The sequence below is a fragment of the Lemur catta genome, chromosome 21 (genome assembly GCF_020740605.2).
Source record: "Lemur catta isolate mLemCat1 chromosome 21, mLemCat1.pri, whole genome shotgun sequence".
Classification (NCBI taxonomy): domain Eukaryota; kingdom Metazoa; phylum Chordata; class Mammalia; order Primates; family Lemuridae; genus Lemur; species Lemur catta.
This window is the reverse complement of record NC_059148.1, coordinates 33,481,871-33,496,561: the sequence shown is the minus strand read 5'-3', so window position 1 is coordinate 33,496,561 and position 14,691 is coordinate 33,481,871. Positions and strand designations below refer to the sequence as shown.

The following is a 14,691-nucleotide window of genomic DNA, read 5'->3' as shown; positions in this document are numbered from 1 at the left end:
GACACGACCCGGGTCGGGCGGTGGGAGGGGCGGAAGTGGTTGGGGGCGGGGCAAAGCTCTGGCGTGGGCGTGGCGTGGTGTAGATGGGGCGGGGCGAAGGCAGAATCGGGGCGGAGTCAGCCTGTGGGCGGGCCTGTGGGCGGAGTCGAAGCTGGGGCCGGGGCCTGTGGGCAGTGCTGGGGGCGGACTCTGGGCCTTTGGGCGGTGTTGGGGCGGAGTTGGCGGGTCTGTGGGCGGTGCTACGGGGGGTTGGAGTCGAAGCCGGGGGCGGAGTCAGGCTGGGCGGTTCCGGGGGCGGAGTCGGATCTGGGGGCGGAGTGAGGGCCGGGGGCGGAGTCGGCGGGCAGGGGCGGGCCTGTTGGAGGGGGCGGAGTCAGGGCCGGGGGCGGAGTCGGCGGGCAGGGGAGGGCGGGGGCGGGCCCGCGGGAGGTGCTGGGGGCGGAGTCTGCGGCCACGTAGGCGGTGCCGGGGGCGGGGTCGCCGAGCAGGGGCGGGCCTGTGGGCAGTGCCGAGGTGCAGTCAGGCTGGTTGATGTCGGGGGAGGAGTCGAGGCCAGGGGCGTGGTCTGCGGGCCCGTGGGCGGTGCCGGGGGCGGAGTCGGCGGGCAGGGGCGGGCTCGTGGGCTGTGCCGAGGCGGAGTCAGGCTGGTTGATGCCGGGGCGGGGTCGGAGCTAGGGGCGGGGTCTGCGGGCCTGTGGGCGGTGTTGGGGGGGCGGAGTCGGAGCTGGTGGAGGGGTCTGCAGGCCGGGGTGGGCCCGCGGGCGGAGCCGGGGTCGGAGTCAGCGGGCTGGGCATTGCCGGGGGCCGGGTCTGTGGGCCTGTGGGCGGTGCTGGGGGCGGAGTCGGAGCCGGGGGCGGGGTCTGCGGGCCGGGGCGGAGCCGAGCGGCGCCAGGGGCGGAGTCGGAGCCGGGGGCGGGGCTTGCGTTTCGGGGCGGAGCCGAGCGGTGCCAGGGGCGGAGTCGGAGCCGGGGGCGGGGCTTGCGTTTCGGGGCGGAGCCGAGGCGGAGGCGGGCGGCGCCGGGAGCGGGCCCCAGGCCGGCCGCGGGCTGCGGGGAGGGCCGGGCCGGGCCGGGCCGCGCGAGTCCGGGGCGGGGCCGGGGCCGGCGGTCGGCGGCGCCGCCCGTTCAGGTGTCGCGGCGGCTCCACGTCGCCGGGCGGCCCGCGGGGCCGGAGCGGACGGAGCGCGGCGCGGGGCCTGCGGGAGGCCGGGCCGGCCCCAGCGTGCGGAGCGCCGGGCCCCGCGGGGCCATGGCGGGGCCGGGCCCGGGCGGCGGGGACGCGGACGAGCAGTACGACTTCCTGTTCAAGCTCGTGCTGGTGGGCGACGCGAGCGTGGGCAAGACGAGCGTGGTGCAGCGCTTCAAGACCGGCGCCTTCCCCGAGCGCCAGGGCAGCACCATCGGCGTGGACTTCACGGTGAAGACGCTGGAGATCCAGGGCAAGCGGGTCAAGGTGCGCGGCCGGCGCGGGTCCCCCCCCGGGCTGTCCCCAGGCCCCCCGTGCTGTCCCCAGGCCCCCCGGGCTATCCCCATCCCCCCCACCCGGGCTGTCCCCAGGCCCCCCCGGGCTATCCCCATGCCCCCCACCCGGGCTGTCCCCAGGGCCCCCGGGCTGTCCCCAGTTCCCCCGGGCTATCCCCATCCCCCCCACCCGGGCTGTCCCCAGGCCCCCCGGGCTGTCCCCAGGCCCCCCCGGGCTGTCCCCAGGCCCCCCGGGCTGTCCCCAGGCCCCGTGCGCCCCCCGCGCCGGCCCCAGCTTTCCGGGGGCGCAGGCCTGGCCCCGGGGTCCGGCCCGGGTTGGAGCCCGCGAGGCCCGGGCCTTGGGTTCGCGGGCAGGGGGGGAGGCAGCGAGGCGACCCTGCCCTGCCGGGGGACTTTGCTCCGAAGTGACTCGGCCCGTGGGACGCGGCCTGGGGGGGCTGTCGGGGGCGGGGAGCAGCCCCTTCGGGTGGGGGACGCAGCCCCCCGTTGCCACCGGGGACCAGGAAGTCGCTGCCTCTGCGACCCGAGGGCCCAAACTTTCTTCGGTCACAATTTCCGGCTTGGCCACGCCTCCCCGCTGGTGGCTTTGTGGCCCCGGCGGTGGAACTTTCCTCGACTGGGGCCCTGGCGCGGCCCCCTCCCCCAGCCGGAGTCGGACAGAACCTGCACAGATAACCGGAAGGCGGGGGACAGGACCAGCTCTGGCAATGGCTCTCGGAGCGACAAACGGCAGGATGTGCTTGTCACAATGTCCTGGCGGTGGTCTGGGAAATAGTAACGCGCAGATGAATGAAATCAGAGTTTTCTTAACCCGGTGTCAGACCTGTCCCTAGCCCGGGCCGGACAGCGCGTCCTGCCTGCACACGCTTTGGGGACTTCACTGAACCGCACTGGACGCTTTCGTGTCCCCAAGATGTCTGAGGAGCACAGGGAGTCGCTTGAGCCCTGCTGTCGCCCTGCTCCGCCTCTCTGGGTGGCTGCGGGTCCTTGGCCCTGGATTCTTAGCTTTGTGTCTTTGCTTCTGCCACTTAGGCATAAGCCCTGGGTGTCGCCTCCCTCCTGCCCCAGGGCGGAGAAAAAAAGTTAAGTCAACAGTCTTTACGTGACCGCAGTAGATGTGACCAGGAAGCAGAAACTCCTGCCTGAAGGTTTTTCTTTTTTTTTCCTTTTTCCTTTTTTTTTTCTTTTTCTTTTTTTTTCTTTTCTCTTTTTTCTTTTTCTTTCTTTTTTTTTTCTTTTTTCTTCCCCCGCCCCCCAAAGTTTCTGTGTGTTTTGGTTTCCGTAGGACGGAAAAGAGCTTGCAAGGTGTAGGCAGGCAGCTTTGGGGTCACTTGGGAACCATCCCTTTTTGGAGCAGGTGGCGAGGGAAGGGCGGGTACGGATGGAGTGTGTCCCTGGAGGAGTGTGTGCCCGGTGACGATGCCAACCGCGGCAGGGACAGCGGAGTGGCAGAATATAGGCATAAAGAGCAGTGGCATCCTTCTAGCAATCTCTCGGTGGCCCTTGCCAGGAGTACATGTGGTGGCCCGTCGCCGATGGTGGCCAGGGAGGGGGACAGGGTGCTTGTTTACCTGTTGAGATAACAACCCGGGTCCCGGTGGAGTCCAGAGTGTTCTGTGCACACAGGTTACGCAATGCAGGGCCAGGCGGTTTGTTATGTCTTTTACCGCGGTCACCTCCGGTTGTCCTTCTTAGGGGGTGGCCTGGTGGGCCTGGGAGCAGTGTGGGAAATCCTCCCCGAGTCATAGCGGCTGCCCCTTCTGGGAGCCAGCGGGGTGGCAGGTGTATTCTCTGCTCGCCGAAGGGTTTGCAGGGGGAAAGCCTTCGGTCGCTTGCAGCCTGGGAAGCCCAGCCCACCGCGGGGGACCCTGTCCCCCAAGCCACGATTCCTGGGGTCTCCTGCCATCTCCCCTCTCTGAGCCTGCTTCCTCATCTGCAAGATAACTCCGAAGCGTCTGCCAGCAGCGTGGTTTTATTTGGTCCGGTTGATTGAGGTTTCCTTTATGCACAGTAAACTGGACGCATTTTGGGTGCACAGGTCTGTGAATTTCAGAAATGTACACAGACGTATAAGCACCACCGTGATCGTGGTAGAGAATATTCCCGTCAACCTAGAATGTTCCTTGTGTTCCCTTTTTTTTTTTTTTTTGTGAGACAGAGTCTCCCTCTGTCACCCGGGCTAGAGTGCCGTGGCGTCAGCCTCGCTCACAGCAGCCTCAGACTCCTGGGCTCAAGCGATCCTCCTGCCTCAGCCTCCCCAGTAGCTGGGACGACAGGCATGCGCCACCATGCCCGGCTAATATTTTCTATATATATTTTTTAGCTGTCCAGCTAATTTCTTTCTATTTTTAGTAGAGACGGGGTCTCGCTCTTGCTGAGGCTGGTCTCGACCTCCTGACCTCGAGCGATCCTCCCGCCTCGGCCTCCCAGAGTGCTGGGGTGACAGGCGTGAGCCACCGCGCCCGGCCTCGGAATGGATTTTCAATAAGAAGGGTTGACACTCGGCATGGAGATAGCCCCAGACAGCTCACACTCGCTGCCGTGCTGTAGTAGTGATCGTTTCCCGAGGATGCATTTGGCTCTGGCGATGAGGACTGGATTAGAGAGTGACTCTGGACGCTGCTGTCTTGCAGGCTGTGACGAGGTCTGGGGCTCATTTCCAACTCTGCCCCAACCTTGTGCAATTTACTCTCCTTTCCCCGGAGCCTCTATTTCCTCATCTGTGAAATGGGACTCACGATCCTCTCAGGGTTGTTGGAAAAACTTTGGACATGCTTCAGAGAATTTAAAATTTCCTCCATTGATTTTTTTTTTTTTTTTGGATAGGCAACGCATTCACGTGGCTTAAATTTCAAAGTTTTAGAAACTTACAAGGGTATCCGGTAAAAAGTGTCCACCCTCTGGGAAGAAGCCAGAGGATGTCTGAATTTGCCCCTCCCCACCCCGAGTCCCTTCCCACCTCGCTGTCCTCGGGCAATCGCAGCTGGTCCTAAACTCCTAGAACATTCCGGGGCTCCCAACTAACTCATCCTTGATATCTGGGACAACACAAAGGCCTGTTATGTAAACTCGGTTTTTTGCGGTTCAGTGGGCACACGGGCCTCAGGTCCAGTGCAGAGGTCGGTCCTGTGGACTTGTACCCCTTTATCGAGCTGGCTGTCTGGCCGGCTGTCACCTGTTGGGGACACTGCCAGATCCCCCCTCTGCAGAGGTAAACCATGTGCCCTCCGGCCTGGGCCTCCAGATTTCGGGACCTTTGTCTCTTGAGCTCCCTTTGTCCCTCCCAAGAGTCATCTGTGTTTTTGTCGCCCCTCCCTGCACTTCCAGAAGCAGGGGGACAGGGCCGGGAAAGAGGAACCGGTTTCATTTTAAAGTCTGCAAATCCTCAGTCCTTCTCATCGAGGGTCTGGCTTTGCTCGTGGACTTTTTCCTCTTTGGATCAAATCGGTCGGGGTTTTTCGGTGTCGATCGGAAACCGCAAAAGGCCTGTGCGATAACACAGAAAGTTCTAGGTGACGCTGGTAGTCTGGAGAAATCTGCTGTCCAGCCACAGCCATCCTGATGGCAAAATAAACCTTGTCTCCGTCTCTGGGGTCTCCGACCATCTAGGTGGCATCTGCAGTGGACAGAAAGAGGAGACAGGGCCGGCTCGGAAAGCGCCAGGTCAAAGTCTTGGATTTGCCACGTGAGTTCCCCTTTTTCCTCGGGGGACACGTCCCCAGACCACAGTGGATGCCTGAAACCCAGGATGCCACCAAACCCTACATACACCACGCTCCGTCCTACACCCAGGACAGGCTCCAAACCCTGTATATGCCACGCTTTGTCCTACACCCATGACAGGCTCCAAACACTACTGCAGGAAATCAGTGTGACGGTCCCTAACCACCACCTCGTGGCGCAGAACGGGACTGCGGGTCCCAGATTCCTCTTCCATGCAGCAGCGGAGCCTCCCCAGCAAGGGACAGAGAAAGTCACCCCTGATGCGGGGCCTTGGGCAGCCCCGTTTAGCGGGCGGGAGTTTGTCCCTGTCCCCCCTGCCCCTGCCACTGGGCTGCATCTGAGTCTGATCTGCTGCTGCCACCCTGTGTCACCGGCCCGGCGTTTCCCTGTCTCGTCCCCACTTGGTCTCTGCCCAGACGGTGGTGGGCTGTGACTTTAGCCAGTTACTGCGCCGGAATTTTCTCGGCGTCTCACTGTTGGTCCCATCAGCGCGCCTGTCCCTTGTCCCGTGGTTTGCTGTGAGCCCAGAGTCCGGCTTGCAGAACCGAGGACAGGAGCCGTGGGGACCCGCAGCGGCCCCTGAGCTCCGCTTCCTGGTGTGACTCATCGCGTCCCCAGACACGGTGTAAAATAGCTCAGGAACGTGGATGTGGGTCAGTGTGACCAGTTTGCAGCATCTGTCCCCAGCACTCGCTTCTCCAGGGTCCTTTCTGACATGCAGAGGCAGGGAACGCCGCCGCCTGGCCGGTTGCTCAGGAGGCAGACTGCATCGGCAGAGCCTGTCTGTCTCCACAGTGCTCTGAACCTGAACTTGAACTTGAACCACGAGTCCCCGGAAAGCGGCTTTCAGCCCCTCTGCGCCGGCCCGACTGCCAGCCACCGTGCTAGCTCTTGGGGTACAAAGAGGAGCGAGATGGCTTCTGTCCCCACAAGGACCCATTCTGGGTGGCAAGAGACAGACTCCCAAACCAGGAGTTGCACACAACAGGCCAGTTGCCACCAGTATAAATAAGGCCATTTGGGGGGGGAGGGGGTGTCTGGTTTGTTTTCATTGAATTTGCTTCAGGCGTGATGTCCCCGTCTGACTGTCACTGGGTCTCACCAAGCCTGTCATCTCCCCTGCGTTTTGTGTTCCCTGCCCAGCCCCCAAAGGCATCTTAGCGTGGGACGTGTGACTCCCATGGATGACCAGCCCTGTGCCGGGTGCTGTCGTTATGGGGTACGGGAACACGCAGGAAAGAAGAGTTAATTCCACTCAGGGTTGGGGCTCAGGGCTGTGCTTTCAGGGAGGGCTGTGCTGACGGAGGGGCTTTTGCAGTGGGGTCTTGAAGCATGGGTAGGAGTGCGTCAGAAGGGACCTCGCAGGGGGAGAAGGAGGGGAGCTGGGGGGCGGAGGGGTGGTTTCACCTTGACCGACGACGAACCCCGTAGTTCAAGGCTGAGCGTGTGCCCCGGGCAGTGAAAACTCCCAGGAGTCTGAGGCTGCTGTGAGCGAGGCTGACACCACGGCACTCTAAGCCCGGGCGACAGAGCGAGACTCTGTCCCCAAAAAAACGGAAAAAAAAAAAAAAAAATTTGAGGTTGGAAATCATTTTTCCCCGTAATTTTAAGGTATCGTTTCCTGAAACACCTACTGGCCATGTGGATCTTTTGTGTTCTGTGTTTCTTCCCCGTTAATCTGGAATTTTCAGTCGCGTGTTTGCTGGCGGGTCTGTTTTCTTCCATCGTGTGCGTCCGTCCCTACTGGGCCCTCTCAGTTAATTCTGGAGAACTTTCTAGAAGTATTTTTGTCGGACCTCCTCCCCTTGATTTTACTGTCCTCACTTATTGAAAGGGATCGTCTTCATCTCCCAGGCTGGTTCTATCACTTTGTTTTTTCTCTCCTCTATCTCTGTGTGTTTCTCTCTCTCTCTCTCCGGGTGTGGACGTGAGCCATCGGTCACCTGGATCCCAGGTGACCCTTTCGTGTCACCCCACATGCGCCGCAGAGGTGGGGCCTGGCCTTCTCAGAGCCTCTCACGGCTCGGGAAAAGGGGGGGTCTATTCAGCACGTGTGGCCCGGAGTTTTCACTCTCAGACCGCTCCCCGACAGGGTTGGGGACACACCGGTCACCTCCACAGAGACAGGGACAACCGTCGGAAGCTCCTGTAGTCTTTCCCCATCCCCGGATGGACGCGGGCCCCCCCCCACACACACACCGTGGGAACCGGAGGGACAGCCAGAGAGCCAGCGTCCCCAACTTCGGAGGTCCCCAAGAACCTGCGATCGGTGCAGCGGAGATGACAAGCCCAGGCCCTCGAGGGGTCCGGTCCCCCCGAGCCCTGGCACCTGTCCCCTGGTGTGTCCACCCGAAGTGCAAGATTTCCCAGCCTGGAATGGGCGGCCTCTCCTCCGGTCCTGCCTGGTGTCTATCCTGAGTGACTGCTGCTTCTAAAAGCAGCCAGGGAGGCTCCTTGGACACACAGGGAGTGGGGGGCGCCTCTTCTGCACGGCCACGTCAGAGCCGGCGTTTGTGGGCAAAGGACCCCAAGCTCCCTGCTCCGGCCACACTGGGTCACATGATGGCAACGGCATTAGGCTCAGAGGCCCCCCAAGAAGAAGGTCCCCGTGTCCCCGCCAGGCCCTCCCTGCCGCTGCCTGTCACCCCCAGGCTGTGGAGTCCCGAGAGTGGGGCCAGGTGCATGGCACACTTGCAGGCAGGGGACCCCGCCGTGCGCCCCACCGGCCCCGCGACACACCTGGGTCCACCTCCCCGACTGCCAGCCGCCCCAGCTCTGGTGCTTGGGTATCGCCAACAAGCGAGGCCAGTGTGGAGGGGACACGGGACACACAGAGGGTCCCCGCCAGCTCTGAGTCCCCCCGTTCCCCTCCTCCGCCTCCCCCTGGGGACCCCAGAGGGCTGGCACGGGGGCGGGGGGCGGCGGGTGGCATCCCGCCTCTGCATCCTCTTTTCTGGAGTCCAGCGGGGGGTCGGGGCTCTCCGTCCCCGCACTCTGCTGCCGCCACCCCGCGGGCTCACCGCGTCCCCTCCGTTCTCCAGCTGCAGATCTGGGACACGGCGGGCCAGGAGCGGTTCCGCACCATCACGCAGAGCTACTACCGCAGCGCCAACGGGGCCATCCTCGCCTACGACATCACCAAGAGGAGCTCGTTCCTGTCGGTGCCGCACTGGATCCAGGACGTGAGGAAGTACGCGGGCGCCAGCATCGTGCAGCTGCTCATCGGTGAGCCGGGGGGCTCCTCCCGGGGGTCCCCGCAACGCGCGTCTGTCCCCCGCGTCTGTCCCCCGCCCGCCCAGCGCAGGGACAGCCCCGAGCCGGGGTCCGAGCCCCGATCTTTCGAATTCGGATCCGGCTGATCGCTTGCAAAGTCCAATCCAAAACGGGAGTCCGTTGCTCCGCGCGGCGCGCGTGCGTGCACCGTGGCCCGGCTGCAGCCTGTGCGCCCGAGATGCGCGTCCTTTTGATGTCTATGTTTTGGAGACAGAGTCTGGCTCTGTCGCCCGGGCTAGAGTGCCGTGGCGTCAGCCTCGCTCACAGCAGCCTCAGACTCCTGGGCTCAAGCGATCCTCCTGCCTCAGCCTCCCGAGTAGCTGGGACTACAGGCACGCGCCACCACACCCGGCTCATTTTTTTCTATATATATTTTTAGTTGTCCAGATAATTTCTTTCTATTTTTAGTAGAGATGGGGTCTCGCTACATTGTCCAGTCTGGTCTGGAACTCCTAACCTCGAGCGATCCTCCCGCCTCGGCCTCCCAGAGTGCTGGGATGACAGGTGTGAGCCACCGAGCCCAGCCCCGGAGAAGCTTTTTAGCACCTGTGTCATCCCAGGGACCTCACCCCGGCGGTCAGGGTGACATTTCTGACCGGAGTGGAGCTCTCCTGGCCGCTGCCCTTTGATCTGAGACCTCCCTAAAAAGCGCTTTATTGTAGAGCATGTTACCCACCTACCGAGACAGGACTGTGTAACGACCCCCCCCCCCACCCCCCGTGCCCATCACTCTGCCGCTGCAACTAACAACCCCTGTCAAATCTGCGCTGGTCTCTGTCCTCATCAGCTTCCCGCCCTGGTGTCATTCTGAGACAAATCGCACATCAAACCATTTCATCCAGCGAGACCCTGAATTTAAGGAAAATGAAAAAATTAGCCGGGAATGGGGGCGCATGCCTGGGGTCCCAGCTGCTCCTGGAGTCCCAGCTACTCCTGTAGCCCCACCTACTCCTGTAGTCCCAACTACTCCTGTAGCCCCAGCTACTCCTGTAGTCCCAGCTACCCCTGTAGTCCCAGCTACTCCTATAGTCCCAGCTACTACTCTACTCCCAGCTACTCCTGGAGTCCCAGCTACTCCTGTAGTCCCAGCTACTCCTATAGTCCCAGCTACTCCTGTAGTCCCAGCTACTCCTGTAGCCCCAGCTACTCCTGTAGTCCCAGCTACTCTTATAGTCCCAGCTACTCCTGTAGTCCCAGCTACTCTTATAGTCCCAGCTACTCCTGTAGTCCCAGCTACTCCTGTAGCCCCAGCTACTCCTGTAGTCTCAGCTACTCTTATAGTCCCAGCTACTCCTGTAGTCCCAGCTACTCCTGTAGCCCCAGCTACTCCTGTAGTCCCAGCTACTCTTATAGTCCCAGCTACTCCTGTAGTCCCAGCTACTCTTATAGTCCCAGCTACCCCTGTAGTCCCAGCTACTCTTATAGTCCCAGCTACTCCTGTAGTCCCAGCTACTCCTGTAGTCGCAGCTACTCCTCTACTCCCAGCTACTCCTGTAGTCCCAGCTACTCCTCTACTCCCAGCTACTCCTGTACTCCCAGCTACTCCTGTAGTCCCAGCTACTCCTATAGTCCCAGCTACTCCTCTACTCCCAGCTACTGTACTCCCAGCTACTCCTGTACTCCCAGCTACTCCTATAGTCCCAGCTACTCCTGTAGCCCCAGCTACTCCTGTAGTCCCAGCTACTCCTCTACTCCCAGCTACTCCTGTAGTCCCAGCTACTCCTGTAGTCCCAGCTACTCCTCTACTCCCAGCTACTCCTGTACTCCCAGCTACTCCTGTACTCCCAGCTACTCCTCTACTCCCAGCTACTCCTGTAGTCCCAGCTACTCCTCTACTCCCAGCTACTCCTGTACTCCCAGCTACTCCTGTAGTCCCAGCTACTCCTATAGTCCCAGCTACTCCTGTAGTCCCAGCTACTCCTCTACTCCCAGCTACTCCAGTAGTCCCAGCTACTCCAGTAGTCCCAGCTACTCCTCTACTCCCAGCTACTCCTGTACTCCCAGCTACTCCAGTAGTCCCAGCTACCCCTGTATTCCCAGCTACTACTCTACTCCCAGCTACTCCTATAATCCCAGCTACTCCTATAGTCCCAGCTACTCCTGTGGTCCCAGCTACTCCTGTAGTCCCAGCTACTCCTGTAGTCCCAGCTACTACTCTACTCCCAGCTACTGCTATAGCCCTGGCTACTCGGGAGGCTGAGGCGGGAGGATCTCTGCAGCCCAGGAGTTAGAGGTTGCTGTGAGCTATGATTGCCTCACTGCTCTCCAGCCTGGGTGACAGAGCGAGACTGTGACTCTTAAAAAAAAAAAAAATTCACCTGTCCGTATCCCACGCAAATCTGTAAAAGATATAAACACTTAAAAAATATATATATAACAACATTATTATTTCCGTATCTAAAAATATTGACGTTTTCAAGTAGCTGGGTTTGTGTTCAGACCTATAATTGCTCTTGAAAATCATGTGTTTTGTTTTTTCCACTCTGTTAAAAATCAGTATCCACATAAGCTCCACACATTGAAATTGGTCACCGCGTTGTTCAGGTCACCGAGGAAATTCTAGATATTTACGGGCTCTTATACTTTTTTCTTTGTCCTACCTCTAACCACGTTACAAAAGTCAACCCCACCATGTAGATACTTTTAAAAAATTCTTCTAGACCGGGCGCGGTGGCTCACGCCTGTCATCCCAGCACTGTGGGAGGCCGAGGCGGGAGGATCGCTCGAGGTCAGGAGTTCGAGACCAGCCTGGGCAATGTAGCAAGACCCCATCTCTACTAAAAATAGAAAGAAATTAGTTGCACGACTAAAAATATATAGAAAAAATTACCCAGCCACGGTGGCGCATGCCTGTAGTCCCAGCTACTCGGGAGGCCGAGGCAGGAGGATCGCTTGAGCCCAGGAGTCTGAGGTTGCTGTGAGCCAGGCTGACGCCACAGCAGTCTAGCCCGGGCGACAGAGCCAGACTCTGTCTCAAAAAAAAAAAAAAAGAAGAAAGCAATGAAAACATGTCACACCTTTTAGGCAGGTGGCCATCATCGTGCGCACGTGGCTTCTCCCCGCAGGGAACAAGTCGGACCTGGGCGAGCTCCGGGAGGTCTCCCTGGCGGAGGCGCGGAGCCTGGCGGAGCACTACGACATCCTGTGCGCCATCGAGACGTCGGCCAAGGACGCGAGCAACGTGGAGGAGGCCTTCGTGCGCGTGGCCGCGGAGCTCATTGTCAGGCACGGGGGCCCGATGATCAGCGAGAAGGGCACGGACCACATCCAGCTGGACAGCAAGGACGTCGCGGAGGGCTGGGGCTGCGGGTGCTGACGCGGGCAGGGCAGGGCGGGCGGCCCGGGGGTCCCCACGTCCTTACTGTCCCCAGCCCGGGATCCTGCAGCCGCGCGTGCAGCGCTGCAGAGTTGCATCCTCCGCCCGGGTTTTTGCAGGGAAGGGAGATCCGGGCGCCGTCCGCGGGGGGCCTGGTGGCGCGGGGCAGGGTGTGGGGCCACCCGGCCACCCAGCACCCGGTCCCTCCTCCACGACCTTCACATTCCAGGGCCCCGGTGGGCGGGGAGGCGACCGGGCAGGTGCCTGTCCCCAGCCGTTTGCTGCCTTGAGTTTGCTGCTGCTTTGGAGGGGTGTGGCCCGTGCCCCCCCTGCCCCCGCCCCGGATTCTTCCAGATCATTCCGGGGCCTGGCACCTAGCAGCGGAGCCCCCCTCCCAGGACAGCCCCCCCCCCCCGGGCTTCCTTCCTTCACTGCCGGCTCCTCTGGGGGGGCCCCTCCCCCCGGGTCGCGCTGCCTTATCACGACCCCTCCGGATCTCTGGGCCCCCGCGTAGCTTGTCATTTCCCTCGGGGCACCCGAGTGGGGTCAGGGCCCCAGCTAGGCAGGGACGGTGTGGCGGCTCGGGTGGGGCGCGGGGTTCTGCCACCCGGGTTGCAAAAGGAGCTGAGACTTTTGGGTGCACGGGGCGGGGGGGGGTGTCCCCACGAGGTCCCCGTGTAGCTTGCGGAGCCTCCAAACAAGCAAGGCACGACCTCGCGGGTCCCCGGCGTGGCCGTTGTCACCCCACCCTGGGCCTGGGCCTGGCGCCGAGGTGAGAAGAAAGAAGGTGGGGACTGCGGGCAACAGCAGCGTCCCTGGGGCCTGTGGCATCTCAGGGGCTGCGGGGACAGGGGACAGGGGACAGGGAGCCAGGCGACCTTCCCACGCCAATCCCAGTCCTCCCCTGTCAGCTCAGCTCAGCCTCTGGGCCCTGGGTGTGGCCCCCGATCCTTTAGAAATAAACGTGGCCAGGCCACCCCGTGTCACAGTCCGGGTGACCCCGAGCCTCGCGATCTTTCCGCGGAAGTTTCTGGGCTCACAGGGTCCGGAGGGGCAGAGAGGTTTCACAAAGCCCGACCTCGCAGAGCCCCTGCCGTTTTGGGGGCGTGCACGGGGGTCCCGGGCCTCCTGCCACCTGAGCACAGCTGTTGTCGCCTGCTGGCCACTGGAGAAGCCTGGCTGTCCCCCCCCCCCCCCCGCCGTGTCCTGGCTGGTCCTTCCCCAGGGCGCAGGGAGAGACCAGAACAGAAACCTCCCACCCTCCCTCCACCCCGGCTCCTTCTCAGGGTCACCCTGAGCTGCCCCGAGGATGCAGGGGACAGCTAGGTGACTGGTGACAGGCTCGTTTGTCACCTGGAACCGAGCAACCTCCATTGGCACCCCCAGGCGGGAGCCCCGAAGCCCTGCAGAGGCTTGGTTGGAAGCGCGGAGGCGGCCGCTGGCCCCAGCCTGGGCCCCGGGGGACGTCCCTGTCGCTGGTGGGCCTCGCTGGTGGCCTCGGGGCTCCGCCGGCCACCGAGGAAGCTCTGCCTCGACTTCCTCCCTTTGCACGAACCCGAGACGGCAGACGGGCCGGGCGGAGCGGACCCGCCAGCCCACCCTCCACGGCCAAGGGCGAGCCCTGCAGATGGGGGTCCCCAAAGCCCGTGTCCCGGGGCTCAGCCGGAGTGTCACGCGGAATGGACGCAAATCCTGACTCTGATTCATATTGAATTCGGTTCCGGGTCCCAGGCTGGGGACCCTCTGCCGCCTGCAGGGCCCGGGCATGCGGGGGGCTGGGGGCTGGGGGGTGGGACGAGGGTGGCATTTGCATTTGGTCCTTTTTCACGTTTACCTATTTATGAATTGAGAAATCTTTCTATCAGAGCTATTTTTGGAAACACGGCCAAGTCGCCTTTCTGGAAACTTCCCGCGGAGCCAGAGCGTATACACCTCCCCGAACCATTAAACCGGTTTGTCACGAGCCGCTGTGCCCCGGACTGGTTCTCTCCGGGGAGGTGGCCCAGGTGCCACATCCCCTCCCCGCACTCCAAGGTGGTCCCCACTCGGACACCCAGTGTCCCCGGGGGTGGCGGGGGGCGGTCTCCGGCCTCGGTGGGTCCACACGCTGCCCACCGGCAGGCCCAAGCCCTGGGAAGACCCCTCTGCCCCGGACCCCCGTGGGACCCCCCTTTGGCAAGACGCTATCAGTGTCTAGGATTGGGTCCCGTCTCTGCTGGGGACAGCTGTGTGTCCTTGGGCCAGTCGCTGCACCTCTCTGAGCCCCGTTTCCCAGCACGGAGCTGCTCAGACAGTAGCTCAGTGCCCACATCAGCCCCCTGGCAGGGGGCAGGGGGGTCTCAGATCAGCCTCTTGTCAGTCCCAGGTGTGTCCCGGCTGGTCACGTGACCCTGGGCAAAGTCGCCTCTCCTCCCTGGATCCCTGTTTCCTGAAATGTGGGGTCTTTATTGCTGTCCCGCCTGCAGCCCAGGAAGCCCCGAGGAGACCCTGGGAGGGCTTAGAGCCCACCGCCCCCGGCCAGAAGAAAGTTTATTATTTTAACATCTGGCACCAGAATCCCTCAGAGGGACAGAACTGTGTGGTTGGAAGCGTGTCGGCGATCATCGCTTGGGGAAGGACACGAGGACCCCAGGGACTGGAGGTGGCAGCTGTGAGCACCGGCAGGAGAGTCGCTTTCTGTGCGAAAGGGAGGGATTTGTGTCAGTTTGTTTCTAAAGAAGAGGAGGGGGCCGGGCGCGGTGGCCCACGCCTGTCACCCCAGCACTCTGGGAGGCCGAGGCAGGAGGTCAGGAGTTCGCGACCAGACTGGACAATGTAGCGAGACTCCGTCTCTACTAAAAATAGAAAGAAATTAGCCGGACAACTAAAAATATATAGAAAAAATGAGCCAGGCGTGG

At 61.9% G+C, this 14,691-nt stretch overlaps 1 protein-coding gene across 1 annotated transcript; it reads left to right on the top strand.

Moving 5' to 3' along the window:
* The first annotated feature begins 1,092 nt into the window (after positions 1-1,092).
* Positions 1,093-13,757, top strand: RAB43 (RAB43, member RAS oncogene family). The gene is made up of 3 exons (XM_045534173.1): positions 1,093-1,453; positions 8,247-8,430; positions 11,544-13,757. Exons 1-3 carry the CDS (start codon positions 1,250-1,252, stop codon positions 11,792-11,794), a joined length of 639 nt encoding a protein of 212 aa, XP_045390129.1. The 5' UTR covers positions 1,093-1,249; the 3' UTR covers positions 11,795-13,757.
* The last annotated feature ends 934 nt before the right edge of the window (positions 13,758-14,691 follow it).